Genomic DNA, 19,298 nt, shown 5'->3' on the forward strand with positions numbered 1-19,298 from the left:
TGCGGGGCTGGAAATCTTTGCTCTCCTCCCAGGCCTTACTTGGAGACGTAACACAAAAGCCCTCAGCTCTGTGCCTACTTGCAAGGCCTGACCCAGCATCCTCACACATTAATTTGCTAAAACACAGTTTATATTTAAAGCCCAGAACACATTGCATGGGCGTGAGGAACTCGAACTCTCTGGTTCCTTCTTGCACCTGCCTTGTGCTGGTGACATGCTCTTGGGTCCCAAGTACTCTCTAGGTGGGGTCACACTGTGAGGGCAGCCCTGAGAGGGAGGAAACGTGATGCTGAGCTGCGAGGCTGCACTTGGCCCCAAACCTCCTCTTCTTCTGTGGGGGTGTGATGTCTTATTTAAAACTCTCTACAGAGCGGATAATCGTTTATGTCGACTGTCCCTTCCCAGGGCTCTAACAACCTGAGAACTCATCCCACTAATAAGAGCCATAATACAACAGCTAACACGCACTGAGGAGTTTTTATGGGACAGAACTTGCGCTTAAAATAAACTTTTATTTGTTCTAATTTATCCTTTATAACCCTGGTAAGTAGGCGATACTTTGAGCCACATTTCATACAGGAGGGAACCACTGCCCAGAGAGGTTAAGAACTTATGCATCTGTGCATGAGTCACATGCCCATAAGGACCATATCACACGTCCTCCCCTGAAAACAAACACGGCCTTGTCCCTCCTGATGAAAGTGCTGCAGCATGGCTGACGGGTTTTCCCAGGGATTCCAGAATCATCTGGAAGGGCAGTATTTTTCACAACACTGTCTGTGGACCACCTGCATCCGAATCCCCGCTGTTTGTTAAAGTCGCAGCCATGCTGAGTCATAGCCTCTGGGAATGGGGCCAGGGAATCTGCATTTTTAGAAACCTTCCCCCAGGGATGCTGAGGGACTCGAGTATTTCCATTGCCTTATTAACCCCAGTCTACCGGGAGGCCTGAAACCAGCAACAGGGATTTGCGAGGTTATGCAACAATGGCAGGCAAACTTTTTTTTCTGTAAAGTGTCAGACAGTTGATCGCTTCAGCTTTGTGGGCCATAACGTCTCTGTCTCTGTCACAGCGGCTGGGCTCTGCCCCTTCGTGATGCAGACGCCTTCACAGACACCCTCACAGACGCCCTCACAGACTCCCTGTAACCAAAGGGTATGGCCGTGTGCTAATAAAACTTTGTTTGCCGTAGCAGGTATCTGGGGGGGCCCTCAATCTGCTGACCCCCGAGAGTCATCCCGGCCCGTCAGCCCTCTGACCACCCCTTTCCGTGGGAGTTACTCTTCTCCTCTCTGTTAACGACAGAGAACTGTATCCATTAAGATAAAATCACCTATTGTCATAAACCCTGAATCTTAGTGACATAAAATAAAAGTTACTTTTCACTCATGTCCCTGGGGATCTTCTCTGTGGTCACTCAGGGACCAAGCCCACTCCTTGTTGGGGCTTTACCCCTATTGGCCTTCACAGCCCTCTCCAGTCAGCCAGTGGGTGAGGAAAGACAGGAAGGATTATGCATGGGAAATTAGTACGGGCTGGGTCTGGAAGAGGTACCCCTCATTTCTGCCCACAACCGAACTCTTCCTGTTTGGAGTCCAGAAACAGTCCAGAAACAGTGATTTCTCAAGCCTGTGGGGCCCTCAGTCTCTAGACCCTCTCTGTTCCCTTCTTCCTTTGCGTGAAACCCATCAGGTTCTTGCCTGGGCTCCTCTCTTCTTCTTTTCTTCTTTTTTTTTTTTTTTTAAGATTTTATTTATTTATTTGACAGAGAGAGAGGTCACAGGTAGGCAGAGAGGCAGGCAGAGAGAGAGAGGGAAGCAGGCTCCCTGCCAAACAGAGAGCCCGATGCGGGGCTCGATCCCAGGACCCTGAGATCATGACCTGAGCCGAAGGCAGAGGCTTAACCCACTGAGCCACCCAGGCGCCCCTCCTCTCTTCTTTATCAAACAAACAAACAAAAAACCAAAAAACAACTTTGCTGAGGTCAACGAGGAGCAGCAGCCCCACTGCAGTGTCCGGCCACTTTCCCTCAGGCTGCAGGCTCAGAAGGCACAAGGCCCCCTTCCACATAACCGTAGGGCTACGTTTTATCGCATATTCTGCCCGTGTTCCCTAGATCTCCATCCTCCCAGCCGCCAAGATCAATTTCCTCCCTGGCAGCTGCCTGCCTCCCAAGCAGGTGCCATGTATTTTAGGCCGTTGCTATGGTAGCACCCCGACTGCAGGGTACCCACTTCCGTATTAGTTCGGGTGACACGGCAGCTTTAACAGGTAAACCGAAATGCTATGGGACTGACACAACTCAGCGTCGATTTCTTGCTCGTGGCGTATTCTAGTACAGATGTTCCCGGAGGTGAGGCCTTGGTCTCCTGGAGACCAGGTCTTTTCCATCCTGAAGCTCTGGCCTCCTGCAGGTCCTTGTGGTCCCCTCCACCCTGCCGGCCAAGGGGCTCCTGGACGCGGCGTTAGCGCTTCCACCCATATTCTCTTGGCCAGAGCTCAGTCATGGGGTCGTACCGCAAGAAGGGCTAGGAGACGTCATCCAGTGGCAAGCCCAAGAGGAAAAGAGACTAGGTTTTGGCAGGCACATCGCAGTGTCTGCTCCTTGGGCCAGGACTGTCTGACGGACTAGTGACCACTGGCTGAGGATGGAAACTGTCAACAGGCAGCCTGCCTTGGTGCTCACCAGGGGTGCTCTCACACTGGCGAGTAAGACCCAGACGATCGGCAGATACCTTCATCGATACAACACACATTTCCTGCGTGTCCGCGCTGTGCCGAGCAGTAGGCCAGACCCTGGGACCCACAGGAGAACGAAACTCTCTAGGAGCTCTGGGGAACTCCTTTTAATCGTATCTCCTGTGCTGGGTGCCAAGGGGCCAGGGAGCCTGGGGAGGGAGCCGGGGAGGCCGGAGTGTTCGAGTGCCTCCTGCAGCCGCAGAAAGGCTCCCCGTGTCATTGAGCCTGCTCTCGCCATTAGCAAGCACTGTCTCTGCAGCCAAGTGCACAAAATGTAATTAGAGGGGAAAAGGGCAGCTGATAGCAGATGTTCTGTTTCTCTCTCTCTGGGTTGTTTTCATAGGACACTGCTTTCCCGCTAGGCAGCTTCGAAGGATGTGGTTGCCCCAGGATGCAGGGCTGTCATCTCTTTTTGTGTTAGTTTCTGGCTGTTGGCAAAGTTAGGGAGCAGGCAGTGTGTCTGAGAACACCCTCGGTGGTGCTTAGGGCGGTCCAGGGAGGGGCCCAGAGCCCGGCATCCTTTCCTCTTCTCACGATGTTGGTCATTTGTGTTAGAAGCTGCTGTGGCTGTTGGTGGTGGGGCGGTGCCCCGCCCCCCCCAAACTGAAGCAGTGAGCTGAGCTGGGCAGACAGAGCTTTCAATCACCAGCCATTGGGCATTCGCTCTGCGCCCCATCTCTGACCTGGTGCAGAGACGCTCCTGTCACTAGACCCCGCTCTCTCGGTAACCCAGGGCCGTGGGGAAGGATCTGGAAACTGTTATGTAGGGCACTGGTGGTATTCTCCGGGAGGGTTTTCAGAACAGGCTAAGAAAATGGGCCTAGAGGACATATTTAATACAGACCGGAATAGGCCATGGAGAGAACTTTTAAATCTCTTTCAGGGACTTTTCTGGGGGGTAGAAAAACCCAGTCTCTGGAAGCCGGACGGTAGCCGGGGAAGTATCTGGGGCACCCTTCCAAGCTGCATTCGTTAATTTGTTGCACATTTTCTGCTAGGGAAGTGAGGACTACAAAAGGTTAAATTTCTTGTATAAGATTAATTCAGCCATCTCTGTGAAATGGTGGAAGCAGAATACCAATAGACCCTCGTTTCTCTCGTGCTGTCTTGCTTGGAGCCTATCAAAGAGTGTCCTGGCAAAGAGTCAGGTCTGTGGCTGCTAACCAGTGCAGTCAGTCTCTCTCAGCCTGCCAAGAAGGCTGTAATTTAGAAAATGTAGCTACCTTTTAAGGGAGGATGAAAAGGTACAAAATGCACCTTTCTTTGCATGTTAGATCCCAAATATTTTGGAGTGATGGAACGTGTAGCCCTGGTGCAATTTGGTTTCCTAGGGTTGGGGAGAGTTATTTGCATGACATCTACAAGAAAAAAAACTTGTTAAAGCTGCTTGCTTGTTCTGTGGAGCTCCTGTGGTTTCAGGAGCACCGGCTTGGGCGCACCGCTCCGGGTCCTACACAGACCAACTCCTCGATAAGATGTGTGTCTTTTGAGTATGGAACTCTGCATTCAAGATGTAAATGCAGTAAGAGTTTTGCCCTGATTTTAATTGCTCTTCAGAATGTGTGTGATTTTTCTTATCTGACTTAAGCCTTGGTGGGGGTGGGGGGAGGCCTGGGGCTGGGGGAAGTATTAGCTATTGTTACATAAAAACTAAAGATCCTTGAAGTTAGATCTTTAGGTTTTCTGTCAGTACTGCTCTTTTTTTTTTTTTTTTCATATTGTCATGTTGTCGTAAATGAAAAGGGGTGGGGTGGGGCCTGCCAGGATTTGGAAGTTTCTTCCTCCTATTTAAAGTTTCATTTCTGCTCTATAGCCTCAAATAATGCTGGTTATTTTTACGGTGAATATTTGGGACAAAGAGACTCTCTTAAACGAAAGATAATTGCAAGCTTTGTCCCTGGCCTCAAGTTTACTGCAAGGCTTCTCATCCCCTTTGGTTATACAGAAATGAAATTATAAACCACCAGTAGCCTTGGAAATCTCAATCGATTGCAAACGACTAAATATTTAATTCAATCATTGCCTATACTTCCAGGGATGACTCGGGTGTTTTTCTTTTTACCGAGGGCTCCGTGAACGCGGGCTCTGCAATGGCTGCTGGGGACTGTGTCTGTTACGAGGAGGCTCCCCTGCAGTGAGGAGCTGGGGCAAAGCCTGTTCCATAGCAGCCCTTTTTTGCAAATGGTAGTCGATTTTGGCAGGTTTGTGGCCAGATCGCTATGTGTAATACTGATGAAGCATTTTTGTTCCAGCTCTGTCTCGGAAGACCTAGGCTGTAGACGTGGGGATTTCAGTAGGAAACATTATGGATCTGTGGAGCTGGTAAGTTTACACTGTCTGTTCAGTGGTAGTACATTGATTTAGAATTAGAGCATTGCCAAACTCATCAGATCTTTTGTTGTATATTTACTGTCAGACCATGTGGGTACCGTGTAAGGCTGGGATGGGAGAAAAATGCCTATTGAAAGGCCATAATAATTTGATCATCTTTATTTGTTTTTATTGTTACGTACTCTTAATCTGTGCCTTCTAGTTTGTTAAAAATATGTTGTGGCTGGGTATTTTTCTCTGGTTGCATATCATTGGGGTATGTAATCAAATGATTTATGAATTAAGAGAGGTGGCATTTGGTTTTTATATTATCTTATTCCTAAAAGTTAATAAATCTAGTTTTTGAGGTTTAAAGATGATTGAAATACATGTTCTGATTTTCTGTACCTTTGCTTTCTGGGTATGTGGTAGGAATGAGAATATTGATGAGATTTTTTTTTTCTTCCTGTTAAAAGTATATTTGTTGGGCTAGAATATACTGTAATAGATGATCAATACCTGGAATGAAAATTTCCACATTTTCCTTATGAGAGACATTAGGGTTTATGTTATGATCTTTTAAAATAGTATGCTTTCATTTTAAAAGAGGAATAATGAAGGCACATTTTGCTTCAGTCTTTTAAAGGACAGAACTGTGATCCCCCCCCCACGCCAGTTGCATGGAAATTTGAACAAATTTTCAGGAAAATGTGCTCATAGAATTCTCTTGTTATTATTTAACACTATTAAAAACATTGAATTTATTATTTCTATCTATTTACAGAAAATGAGTTGCTTGGATCCATTTCTGTAGTACCCAATTTTCCTCCATTAATATATGCTGCATTCTTGCAGGGTTTAAGTAGTAGGAAAAATTATACGAGAGTTGTGTACCAGTAGCATTCGATTAGAATTCACTTATGTATTAGAGACTTGGCTGTGCAACTGGCCCAGGGCTGAGTATTCTTGAAAACATAAAATAACTAAAAGATTTGGTCCTTGTTCTTAAGGAGCTTAGTGTCTTGAGCTGGGCAGATAAGATACATAAAATAACTAGAAAATGAGTTGAATCACATAAAAGACACATTGATCGACTCCACCAATGCGCGTTCTGTGTCGCTGGTGGCACCGGGCCAACTCAGACCACCACCTCCCCCGAAGGATCAAGTGTAGAACTATACAATTCAGGGAGGGGAATGGGTAAATATTGGGAGAGGGATACAGATAGGGCCTGTCGGGGTGAAGAGAGGGGAGGAAGTGACCCATCCCAGCCAGGGATCTTGGGGAAGCAGCCGGGAAGGCCTCGCAGAGGCGGTAGGACGGACAGTCGTGGGTTGGTGGTAGAGAAGACAGACAGTGGATATTTGCAAACAATGTGATTCTTGGCAGTGATGTATGCCAGGGCCAGTGAGCAAATGGCCCTGCCTCGCAGAGTGTGTGAGGCAGCAGAGCTGACTGGCCACAAAGCGGGCAGGCTTGGAAATCAGGCCTGGCTTCACCTACCAACTCCAGCACCCACCACCGTCTGTGCATTTCTCTGAACCTCAGTGGCGCTGAAGAAGTTGTGCCATGAAGTCGTTTTTTTCCATCATTTCCTAGTTGTCCGATCTTGGGACTTCTTTTGGCCTTCTTTCTCTCATCTGTGGGGATAATACATTATTATACATTATTATATATTATATAACCGGGGATATTAATATTACCTACCGTATAGGGTTGTCAGGAGATTAAGTGAGATGATACTCATAAGCACAGGCCACGGTAGGTAGCTAGCCATGGTGGTAAAGATGAAATTTGGTGGCCAAAGGGGAGGACCTGGCTTGCAGGTGGACTTTGGACCTGATCCAGAAAGTCCCATGAAGCTCTCATAAACCATGAGAGTGGTGTTTGGGGAGAGCTCAAAGGTGTGAAAGATGGACCCTTTATAGACTCGGGGAAACCACGGACGGTCGGACAGGGGAGGTAGTTGAGAGCAGTGGTTCTCAAACCTAAGCACGTATCTGAGCACGTCGAGCATTTCTCAGAACAGACTGCTGGGCCTCCATCCCCAGAATTTCCAATCTGGTAGATCTGGGGTTGACCCAGAATTTTCTTTTCTGGCAAGTTCCCCGGGGATGGTGATGTCACTGGTCCCAGGATCACACTTGAAGAAACCCTGCCTTAGAGAAAGAACTCCAGGCTTGTCCTCAGTCATCTTCAACCTCATGCGGCAGCTCAGTGACCAGAATTCTTCCTTCCATTTGTTCAGGTTTTTGCTCTGGAGCCATGGGTGTGTGTGTGTGTGTGTGTGTGTGTGTGTGTGTGTCTTTCTAGCTGACTTTTAAAATAGTATAAACTAAATTTTTTAAATAGATTTAAAAACCCTATGTATTATAATTTCCCTGCCCCATTGCCACTTTTTCCATCTCATTTTGGTACCTTCCAATTTTTATAACGACTAACCTCGGTTCCACCTAGCTGTAATCAAATTACACATATAATTTTGTCTTCCTCTTTCTTCATCCAGCTCTGTTTTGTGAATGTCTTCTCATCATATAGTCCTCATGTTACCATTTTAACTGTGTGATAGCCCAACATCGTTATAAACAATTCTCTAGGTAACAGTTCTCCTCCTTTTGTAAAATTAGGCTGTGTCAATTTTTCTCTTATTAGTAATGGCACGCCCTGGTGGTTGGAATGATTGAGAAAAATCAAATGAGCCAAGTTCCATTTTTGCCATCTAAAGATCTCTTGAAATTCTGACTCCTGTGTTTTAAGGAAGGAGACATTTTCTCTCATCTATGACCACCAGCAAATTATTAAAAACTGTTTCTGTGGGGGTGCCTGGGTGGCTCAGTGGTTAAGCATCTGTCTTCAGCTCGGGTCATGATCCTAGGGTTCTGGGATCGAGCCCGATGCTTGGCCTGGAGGCTGCTTCTCCTTCTCCCACTCTCCCTGCTTGTGTTCTCTCTCTCACTGTCTCTCTCTATCAAATAAATAAATAAATCTTTAAAAAAAAAAAAAGCTTGTTTTTGTGTTTTTTATGTGCATGAGAAAATAAGCTTAACTTTTTTACATACCTGGTTTGATGAAATTGTTAGAAACCCAATAAATCTTGAGCATCCTGAAACTCAACATTTGTAGAAGGGTGCAAAATTTGAAATTTTGCAATCGACTTCTTTTGACCTTGAACAGATGAGGTAGAAGTCCTTGTGAAGAACCAAGCTTGGCTGTTAACATCTGTAATGAGGACAGATTTGGGGGCTCAGTTGCCTTGTTTTTGGACTGGGTATGACTTGTGAGTGAGCATGTGGAAGCTCAGACCTTTATAGATCCATGGGGGGTGCTCTATAAACGGGTCAGCGCTCATCCAATACCCATGTATTGAAGGCCGGCCCCTGCCCCCTCGCACCCGGCCCAGTGCTAGGCACTGAGCAGAGGGAAAAGCAGGTTCTCTGCCCTCCTGGAGCTGTGGTCCGGCTTTAGGAACCAGCCCGATCCTGGCTGTTCCCTGCCTCCATCAGGAATTGTTTCCTTGCAAGGAACAAAGACCCACTCAGTCCAGCTCAAGTCCAAAGCAGTTCTCTGAGCGCGTGTAGGTGAGGCTCACCGAAATGAAGTCAAATGAAGTGCGGGGAAAGCCCGGCTGGGCCTTCTGGGTCCCGGAAGCCGCCAGACTATCGCTCATCTCGCCCGTTCTCTCTCTCTCTGAGCGCCGATGCCATCCCCTCCGCCAGCCAGCTCCCCAGACTGCACGGTCGTCTCTCTCCCGACTGCTCTCCCAGCGGTGGCGGGGGTTTTTAACACTTCTTTTCATTATGGTCAAATATACACAACAGGAAATTTACCATTTTTTTTTAAAGATTTTATTTATTTATTTGACAGAGAGAGACCCAGCGAGAGAGGGAACACAAGCAGGGGGAGTGGGAGAGGGAGAAGCAGGCTCCCCGCTGAGCAGGCAGCCCGATGTGGGGCTCAATCCCAGGACCCTGGGATCATGACCCGAGCTGAAGGCAGGCACTTAACGACTGAGCCACCCAGACGCCCCAAACTTACCATTTTTAAAGGATCATTTCAGAGGGCAGGAAGTACATTCACGTTATGCCACCGTCACCATCGTCCACTATCAGAGTATTTGCCATCAGCCCAAACAGTGACTATGCCCATTAGACAGCAAGTCCGCATTCGCCCTTCCGCCCCAGGCCCTTGTCACCTTTATTCTGCCTCTGAATCTATGAACTTGTCTCCTGTGGGACCTCCTGTAAGTACAGTTCTGCAATATTTGTCCATCGTGTCTGGTCTGTTTTACTCAGCATGAGATTTTGAACGTTCATCCACGTTATAGCACATATCAGAATTTCATTCCCTTTCGTGGATGCATTCTGTCCTTTGGACGCACCACATTTGGCTTATCCATTGATCTATCTCAGTACATACTTGGCTTGCTTGTCCTTTTTCACTATTGTGAATAATGTTGCTGTAAGCGCTGGCCTGCCAGTCTGGTTCGAGTCCCTGCTTTCTTCAGTTCTGTTGGGTCTGTTGATTGGGAGTGGAATTACTGGATCATAGGATAATTCTATTTTTCACTTTTGAAGGACTCCCAAGCATGTTTCCATAGTGGCCACACTGTTTTAGGTCTCCACCAGCAATGCACAAGGGTTCCAGTTTCTCCACAATCTCACCGATATTTGCTCCATTTTGTTTAAAATTTTTTAAAGATTTTATTATTATTTTTTGACAGAAAGAGACACAGCAAGAGAGGGAACTCAAGCAGGAAGCGTGGGAGAGGGAGAACGTGCTTCCCACAGAGCAGGAAGCCTGACACAGGGCTCGAACCCAGGACCCTGGGATCATGATCTGAGCTGATGACAGACGCCCAATGACTGAGCCGTGCAGGCACCCCTCCATTTTGTTTAATAGCCATTCTAGTGCATTGTAAAGGGGTGCCTCATTGTGATTTACCTTTCACCCATAACCAGTGATATTGAGCATCTTTTCATGTGTTTATTGGTCATTCGTATTTCTCCTTTGGAAAAATGGTATATAAGTTTTTTTGCCTTCTTTGCCCATTTTTTAATCAAGTTGTTTGTTTTGTTACTGAGTTACTGTTGTTGTTCCAAGAGTTCCTAATATATTCTGAATATTAATTCCCTTATCAGAAATATGATCTGCAAATCTTTTTTCTTGTTATGTGGGTTGTCCTTTTACTCTGTTGACAATATCCTTTGATGCATGAAAGTCTGTAGTTTCCATGAAGTGCGATTCATCCTTTTGTTTGTTTGTTTTGCCATTTGTGCTTCTGGTGTTATATTCAGGGAGTCATTACCAAAGCCAGTGTCAGGAAGATCTGCCCCTGTGTTTTCTCCTAAGAATTTGATACTTTTAGCTTTTACTTTTTTTCCTTGATCCATATTGAGTTGTTCTACGTGGTCTATGGTGTAAGGTAGGGGTCCAAGTTCATTCGATAGGTTTATGATTTATTGGGAGCTATTTTGTGTGTGTATGGAATGACATAGGGTCCAGCTTTGTTATTGTACTTGTCAATATCCTGTTTTCCCAGTTCCATTTGTTGAAGAGACCGTCCTTTCCTCATTGAATGGTCTTGGCACCCTTGTCTGAAATCAGATGATCACGCATGCAAGGGTTGGTTTCTGGGTTTTCTCTTCTATCCCATTTGTCTAGATGTATGTCCTCACACCAGAGTGATGTTTCAAAATGTTGGCAATATAATGTCTCTTCTTTCTGAAAACCCTTCATTGGCTGCCCATCCAAGTCCAGACCCTTTACAAAGCCCTATAAGAACCTGAGTGATCCCGGTTCTGCCTGCCTTTTCCACCTGCCCTCATGCTACTCTCACTGTGCTTCACACGTTTGGCCTTGTTTTGGTCCCGAGAACACAAGAGTTCTTCCCTGTCCCAGAGCCTTTGCACTTACTCTTCTTCTGCCTGGAACGGTCTTCCCCTCACTTTTCATGGCTGGTCTCAGCTTAAATGTTACCTTCTCAGAGAGGCCTCCCCAACCCACCTACCTCAAGTGGTCCTTCTCTCCATGCTGTTCTATACTCAGCCTCCTATTTCTTTTCTTAACAGTATTTAGCATGCTCTATTTATTTCACGTATTTGTTTACTAACTACTCTCATCCACCAGAGATGAGGGTGGAACCACGTTTGTCTTGTTCATATTTGTATGTCTAGGACCTGGCACGGGGCCTGGCACATTCTGAGTTCTTACTAAATGTTGTTTATCACTAAAATGACTTCCAGTCCCCCCAGTTCCCTTTGTCTTACAGCTCCACTGCCCACCACAGTCTGTTCACTCTTGGGTCCAATTTCAAATTCCAAGTAGAATGTCAAGGATAGCTTCCTCTAGCTCATGTGTTTATCCCTGATTCACACTGTTGTATTCAGGGAGTGGGATCATATGGTATAACCTAGACCCATCTCCTCAGCACAGTTTGGGGATGGGGCAGCTCCTCTCAAAAGGTTATAGACAAAATTCAGTTTCAAATAATATGACACCTCAAATGCCTCTCTACATTGCCTTGTATGGTAGATATTAAAAGCTCAAACTAAAAGCACCTGGTGAAAATATCTTCTTCTGCCAGTGGACCATTGTTCTGGACACCTTTTTCAATCCCATAAACAAGGGTGCAGATTATAAACCCCCTAAAAATAGGAGTCATGGCTCTTTAGTTACCACTGTGTCCCTAGCACCAAGCACAATGCTTAGTGTTCATTACTTAGTGAATATCGATCAAATGAATGAATGGTTCGATTTGGTTGAAATTAGGAAGTAGCCTAACCTATCAACTAGAAATACAAGAAGGGAATAACGAGCCTCTTGGACCCCCTCCCCCAGTATAATTGGCCTCATTAGCTTGCAGTGCGTTCCATCCAAAACACAGGCCATTTTTCTTCTTGAGAAATGGAAGTCTGGTCTTTCGCGGCAGGATTCTCGGCAAGGCATAGCCGTTACACCATTGCCCGTTCTTCATCACTTCATATGGAAATCTGTCAGGAAAACCAAAGATTGTTTGTAGCTTTTATTGATCTTTTTTTGGCCTTTGACTCAATGGATACGAAACTGGTATGTTATGAATGATGAATGATGTGGGCACAGCTCTCTCGCTCCCAGCCCCGCTGCCGATTGTCCTATAACCCGCCATCTTGATACTTCTGGGGGGTGCCACAGTCTGGAAGGCAGTGTCAAGTCCAGATAAACATTGTCCAATCCTTTTTAAGCCTGTACCTTCATCCCTCAAGCCCGCATTTAGATGATTCGCATGCTCCCTTGCTGTATAGGAAAGGAACATAAAAATGCTTCCCTGTAAGGACGGCATGGTTTTGCTGTGATGAACTCATGGTGGCCTCAAAGGCTATCTGTGCTACCTAATTACCCTCAAAAGAATGGTTCGTGGTGGACTTGGTGCCATCCGCAGATTTTCACATGTGAGGTTTCGACTGTTGAGGACTCCTGCCGCCCGATACGTAGTGATTGGTATTTTTGCTCTGGCACGAATTTGAATGATGCCTGTGGGACTGTTGTACAGAAAGATTATTCTTGGCTAATGAGTGATTTAGCGGCCCGTCCAACGTCCCTGACACAGTGCAGCTTTGTTCTCTATTCAGGGTTGAGGAGGCTTTTTGTTTTCATAGGCATTTTATGGGAAAAATTATATTCCATGTAGTATTTCCAAATTGAGACATTAGTGAAGGTACCAGCAGATTTCCCTCAGGAACATCCGAACATCAGGACTGCGCCATTCTACAGCTAAAATCATCATTTCAGCAGATGTTTCTTCAAAATGGACCTGGCTCGTATCTGAGTCTTAAATAGCAGCTTGACTCAGCGAGGTACCTCCAGACATGTTTATCTCAGAGCATTTCCCAGTAAGTTAATGCGGTTTAAAAGTGTGGGGGCTTTTGTGGATATTTTTGGTATCTTTGTGGGTGACTTTGAACCTTTCCCAGGCTAAAATTTAAAATTCTTGCCACTATCTTCTATGATGTAGAATCTGAGACCTTCCTCCTGAAATTATTTATGTATCATAATGGAGCCAGAAATCTTTGACTGTGATCATTATTTTGTTACTGCTGTCACCAGTTTTAATGTTTACTGAATGTGGGCTACATGCCGGTCCCTGAGCTAAATGCTTTAGGAGCATTTACTTGTCCGACCTTCCCAAACACCTGTGCAGCAGGTATTATCTGATTATGCTGACGTTGTGGGGGTTCAGGAGACATTTGTGGGGATTGAATGGCTCCCCATTTAACTGATGATCTCAGAGAGGTCCCACAGCCAGTGAGGGGTGAAAGTGACATTCCAACCCAGGTCTCCCGTGGGCTCCAGGAGCCCCAGGGCCCCATCTCTCAGTCTCTGAGCCCAAACTCTTACAGCCCCCACTGCTGAAAGGTTGGGTTTCTAAAGAAATGAAGTTGATTGTCGGAGCAAACTCTTCTGCCCTTAATCAGTAGCACAGAGAAGCTCTGCCTTAGGTTTCAGCTCAAACGTCTAATTTCAAACTCTCTTCTGGCCACATCTTCATAAGCTTGATTTTGAGAAAAATGTTGATAAAGAATTATCCAAAGAGACATCCATGCCATAAGTGGTCTAAATTTAATTCCTGGATTAATCTCAACCATAAGATAGCTACAAACACTTGGCCTGCTGTCTTTGGCCTCTCTTAGACTTGTTTCTCTTGGTTTGTGCCTTGATCTTACGCCTTCAACTTGCCCTGATGGACAGAGTGGAAGAGGACCATACGGAGCTAGATGGTATGTCTCTTACAGAATGCTCTTGAGGACTTTTCTCAGTGGGCCACAAAGTCTCACTTTTAAGAGGACCTATGAGGAAAGTTTTGCTCAGGACCAAAAAGTACGATGCTTCCCCCGTGAAGCTGGTTTGTTGTTAATCTTACAGGTAGTAGGGAGCCTATAAAGGACTTGGATTTTTTCCTCTTTGCGTTGTCCTCCAGGAAGCTCGGAGCCCTGTTTTTGGCCTTGCCGCTAACTACCTTAAAGGACTTTCTAGCATACATCCTAATCTGATTCTCTTATTTTCACTTGATTTACCCACACCTAATCTGCCCTTATTCTGAACGTGCTCTATATCTAATTTTCTCCTTTGAATAAAATATATTTCAGAAAGGGGCACCTGTGTGGCTCAATCAGTTAAGTGTCTGACTCTTGATTTCCACTCAAGTCATGATCTCAGGGTCATGGGACCAAGCCTGCCCCCAACCCCGCACCCCCGGGCTCCACGCTGGACTCTGGAGCCTGCTTGGGATTCTCTCCCTCCTCCTCTGCCCACCCCCACTCACGTGAGCGCACACACATACACTCTCTCTCAAAAAAAAAAAAACAAAAAAAAGATATTTTGGTAAGGTGCTTTAAACATTTCTTAAAAATAAGGTAGACATAAACTGTAATAAGAATACAAAAAAGTACTCTAAATTTTTCCACACAAGAGTCTTGGGAACAACTGCTTCCTTAGCACCAGCATGATCTCTAGTTTCAAAACTAGAACAGAGGGGGCGCCCTGCTGGCTCAGTCAGTAGAGCATGCAACTCTTGATCTTGGGGTCATGAGTTCAAGCCCCACACTGGGTGTGGAGTTTAAAACAACAACAATAACAATTAGAACTGGAGACACTCTACTCCCAACCTTCTGCGGGTCCAGGGTTGCTCATGCTCTTCCTGGTGGCCTCCCGTCCCTGTGCTGCCATGTCCCTCCCCACAGGATGTGTGATCTCCTACTGCCGCAGGGACCCCAGCTCAGCTGCCCATCTCTGGCTCCTACTCCTTCTACTGGTCTCCTGGGTCTTTGTTCATGGACTCCAGTGGTCTTCAAGTAGTGGCGTATAGTAGTACTCTGGTGTACTATAAAAATACTTTCAAATTCTGGCCAGTGTGTAACTGTTTATTTTTTATATAAACAGAGACACAAATTGTTAACAGATTGTTTACTTGGTAAATTCTTCACAGGAAATCAAGTTTTCTGCCTTGATTGTGGTTTTTCATATGCCCAGGAGGGACAGTTCTCATATGTGTCTCTCACACACACTCTCTTGGTGCCTCTTGGGTAATGTCCTTCGCCTCTCCCATCTTGTGCCAGAGCGACCCCTGCCCTGCACCCACCCCCTCAGCTTCCAGTCAGACCGGGCTCAACAGTGTGTACTATCCATTGTCGCAAAAGTACATCTTTAACTTGCTCAAAAGTATATCATGTTAGGGGTGCCTAAGTGGCTCAGTGGGTTAAAGCCTCTGCCTTCAGCTCAGGTCATGATCCCAGGGTCCTGGGATTGAGCCCCGCATCAGGCTCTCTGCTCAGCAGGGAGCCTGCTTCTCTTCCTCTCACTCTCTGCCTACTTGTGATCTCTGTCTGTCAAATAAATAAATAAAATCTTTTTTAAAAAAAAGCATATCACGTTATATACCTTTGTATGCTGTTCTCCTGAAGAGCAAATATTTTCATTGTTTTGAAAAGGCTTTTTAAGAACCCGTGCTTACTTCTGAATTTAGGCAGGTCCACCATCAGAACTGTGGGATCCAACAACCACAAACACACTCTCTCCCTCTCATTTGAAAACCACTCTTTTACTTCTCTCGGTGCTGTTAATGCTGAAAAGGAATCTGGTCTGTTTTCCAGCATTTCACCATGGGGGCTCTGAACATTCAGAGCTCTTTTTTAGGCCCTCAGAAGCCACTCTAGCCCTTTTAACTCACTAACTGCCCCCTGCGGGTTGGGAGACCTCCCCCAGGGCGGCAGGAGAGAGAGTGTTTGAAGTGTCACCGAGGGCACCTCCCAGTGCCCCTCCGCTGAGGCCCTGGCCTTCCAGCCCCGCCCTGTCTCCGGTCAAGTACCTGCTTTCTTCAGGTACGTACCCATCTCACTGGCTGGAGCATCCATGGTGGGTTCCACAGCTGGCTTCCCCTGCTTTCCCCACCAGGTGAGGGTAGGGCAAGTCACACCCTGGGTCCAGCATGGCCGCCATGGCTGACGGACCACTGAGGGCTTCCGGTTTCACGCCCCACTGTTATGCATGAGCCCCAGCTAATAATCTCATTTTTATACGGAACTATCTTACCCATTTAATTAAAGCAGTGACTTTGGTTTCCTTTATGTGTAAGAAAAGGATTGTATGCTTTTTGGCCTCAGCTTTTTAATCGGTCTACTGTAGTTATCGCTGCGGCGCAGTCTTTCAAAATATAATCTCAAACCACATTTGCTCGAGAGATGTGAAGACTTTTTAATTACTCTGGGAGCACCTTTCAGCCACTGTCTGAAGTCTGTGTTTGATCCCTGGGATAGTTCCACAATTTCCCTTCTGAATTCCTCCTTTGGATGCTTCCTCTTCTTCTTCACTGAGCCTGCTCTTGCCAAGGTCACAAAGACCGTTATCGCTCCTAATCATCACCTTCCAGGCCCAGTGTGCAGCACGAGCCCAGTGAACGCCTTCTCTGGGGTTTGTGCCTCGGCTCCCTTACTCTACCCCCTCAGCTTCTTTACGGATTCCCTCTCTTCTGCCCAGTCCTCACATTTTGAGGCTCCTCAGGGTTCCGTCTCAGACACTCTGTTCATGCTACATGCTCCTTCTTGGTGATCTCTCCTACCCTGTGGCTTCATTTACTGCCTTCAGACGGTGACTCACGCGTCCTTGTATTCTTCCCAGATCTCTAGAACCATCTGCCTGGGTGCCCACTGGATGTCTCTCCTGGGAAAACCTGTGGGCGGCTGAACCTCAGCGTGCCCCGAACTGAACTCAGGTCGTCCCTCCTCCCAACCCCAAACCACTGAGGGAATGGCGCTACCTTCTTTTCAGTTGCGAATTCCAGAAACCAGGAAATCTCCCATACCCCACATCCAGTCTCCTAGCAAACCCTGTTGGATTTATGCCCTAGACAGCTTTCATGGCTAGATTGCTCTCTATTCACAGGGTTGGTCACATACAATGCCAGACAGCCTTTTGAGTGGTGGGGAGATAAATACACACGTATGCATGTATGTATATGTGTATATGTGTATGTATGTGCATGGTAATATATATGTGTACATGTGTGTATACTAACTCAAATTCCACACCCACCTGATGAGGTATTACTACCCCCATTTTACTAGAGAGATAACTAAAGTTCAGAGAGATTAGTAACTTGTTCAGGGTAGAACTTGTCCCCCCAGCTTATCCCAGTAGGTTCTGTTTACCAAGAAGTTCTGTTATCTTGCTGTGTGACGGCCTCTTCCAATGCCTTTCAAATTTTATTGTTCATAAAAGTCGCTTGAGGAGTTTGTTTAAACTTCAGGCCCTGACTCATTATGTCTGGGGTAGGCTGAATGGTATACAGTTTTTACAAGCTTCCATAATGGAAGTGACTTTAAGGTCTTTACATGGTTTACATTTGATCTGCTAAGGAGACAGGAAAAAGAAAAGAGCAGGAATGTTTGCTTCTGTGTACTCCCTTCTTAGTGTGACATTTATGTCATTTCCTCCTTCCCTGAGCTTCTGGCACTTCGTCTTGTCTCCCTGACATCTCGAAGCTTCCGTTCCACCAGTTTTGATAAGATTACATCCAGGTTATCAGAATGCTCAGCTGTAATTAACCTGAGTCTGGGGGCTTTGTTTTCCTTAATGCCATAAAGAGTTCTTTCCCAAATACTCAGCTCTGTCAACATCATCTTGATGCTTTCAAACAAACAACCTTCAGCATCTCTCTCTTGTTTATGGAATAAAGAAAGAAACTGTTTAGCCTGACATTTAAGGCTTTCACACAGCCTCTCTCCAGCCTGTCTTTGGAACCTTTGCTTATATGGCCCGTGATCCATCCCAACATGCCTTTACCCACCATTACCCAGGCCCCTGGGGCCTCTTTATGGCTCTCTTTCCTTCTGAAATACCTTCTTGAAATAGGTGTCTCTTTTCCAAGCAGCCTTACCTGATCCCCCAATGGGAAAGTCATCTTTTAACTGTTAGAACCCTCCATTTCTTGGGGCACCTGGGTGGCTCAGTCAGTTAAGTGACTCTTGATTTCGGCTCAGGTCATGATCTCAGGGTCATGAGAGCCCTGTGTGGAGCCTGCCTAGGATTCTCCCTCTCCCCTCTCCATCTCCCCTCTGCCTCTGCCTTTCACCCCCCCTGCCCACCTCTACCTCTCACTCTCTCACTCGCTCTCTCACAAAATTTTTTAAAAAGAACCCCAATTCCCTTGCCTTTCTCTGTGGCACCTGTTGTATTTTACACTGTGATTAGTTGTGGCCATTTCACCTTTTCTAGACAGCAGGGCTCATGCTTCTTTCATTGTGGTTGTGTCTCCAATGGCATTAACTCACAGCCAGAGGTCCACGTACTAGCTTAAAGATCGGTTTTGCTAAAATTCTAGTGTCTGATAAATTTTTTTCTTCTTAGATTTTTTTATATTGCTTCCCAGTCTTTGTGTGTGTTGTGTGTGTGTGTGCATGTGTGTGCATGCCAGCACACTTCTAAATATACTCCTCTGATTATAAAGGGAATGCATGTTCATCATAGAAAATTTGAAATATACTGAAAAGCACAGGAAAATTAAATTAATCTGTAATCCTACCACCTAGAGGTAATCACTGTTAAGATTTACTGTATGTCCCCTTAGAAATGAAATTTATATACAAAGTGGGTTTGTATATTTTATTGGTATCTTTACTTTAAAACAAAGTTTAATCTTTCTGAAGATGTAGATGCTCTTCCACAAACAACTTTTTCCTCCTCCCATCCAAATGCCTTTTTCCCTTGTATCTGATGCCATTGGCTGTGACCTCCAGAACCAATACCACAGGGTCCTTGTCCTGCAGTTCCGGGGAAGTGAAGGTATCTCTTCTCAGTCATTACAGATCTGAGACTCCGAAGTAATGGCTTCCACAAGAATAACTTGGCTGGTTTTAAAGCTTCCAAATGATCACCTTTTTCTCTTAAAACTGTACAAATTCTGATCCGATACTATATTCATTTCATAGGCCTGCAGTCACAAATGGCAACAAACTGGATAGCTTAGAACAACAGAAATGGATTCTTTCTCAGTTCTGGAGGCTGGAAGTCCAAAATCAACATGACCGCAGGCCATGCTCCTTCTCAGAAGGTTCTAGGGAAAAATCATTCCTTGTTTCTTCCTGCTGCCTGCAATCTTGGCCATCCTTCAGGCTTGTAGCCAGCTCATTCTCGGCTCATTCCAAGGCCTTCTTCCCTGCATCTCGGGGTCTGCAACCCCCTCTGATCTCTTGTGAAGACACCAGCCATTGGATTTCAG

The 19,298-nt window shown here is 45.9% G+C and overlaps 1 protein-coding gene across 10 annotated transcripts in view; it reads left to right on the top strand.

Annotated features, from left to right (window-relative positions):
* GARNL3 (GTPase activating Rap/RanGAP domain like 3) overlaps positions 1-19,298 on the top strand; it is a 143,662-nt gene that overhangs the window by 33,536 nt on the left and 90,828 nt on the right. For 7 of the 10 annotated variants that reach the window (XR_007122267.1, XR_007122266.1, XM_047699901.1 and 4 more), the window contains exon 3: positions 4,993-5,062. Coding sequence is in view for 7 of the 10 variants with exons in the window: in XM_047699901.1 (XP_047555857.1) it covers positions 4,993-5,062 (70 nt within the window). In the remaining 3 variants the exon portion in view is untranslated. Of the gene's footprint in view, positions 1-3,460; positions 3,465-3,961; positions 3,985-4,242; positions 4,263-4,992; positions 5,063-19,298 lie in introns of those variants that run through there. The other 3 variants (XM_047699906.1, XM_047699903.1, XM_047699904.1) reach the window with 3 other exon arrangements.

This window comes from Lutra lutra, chromosome 13, assembly GCF_902655055.1.
Source record: "Lutra lutra chromosome 13, mLutLut1.2, whole genome shotgun sequence".
Lineage (NCBI taxonomy): Eukaryota > Metazoa > Chordata > Mammalia > Carnivora > Mustelidae > Lutra > Lutra lutra.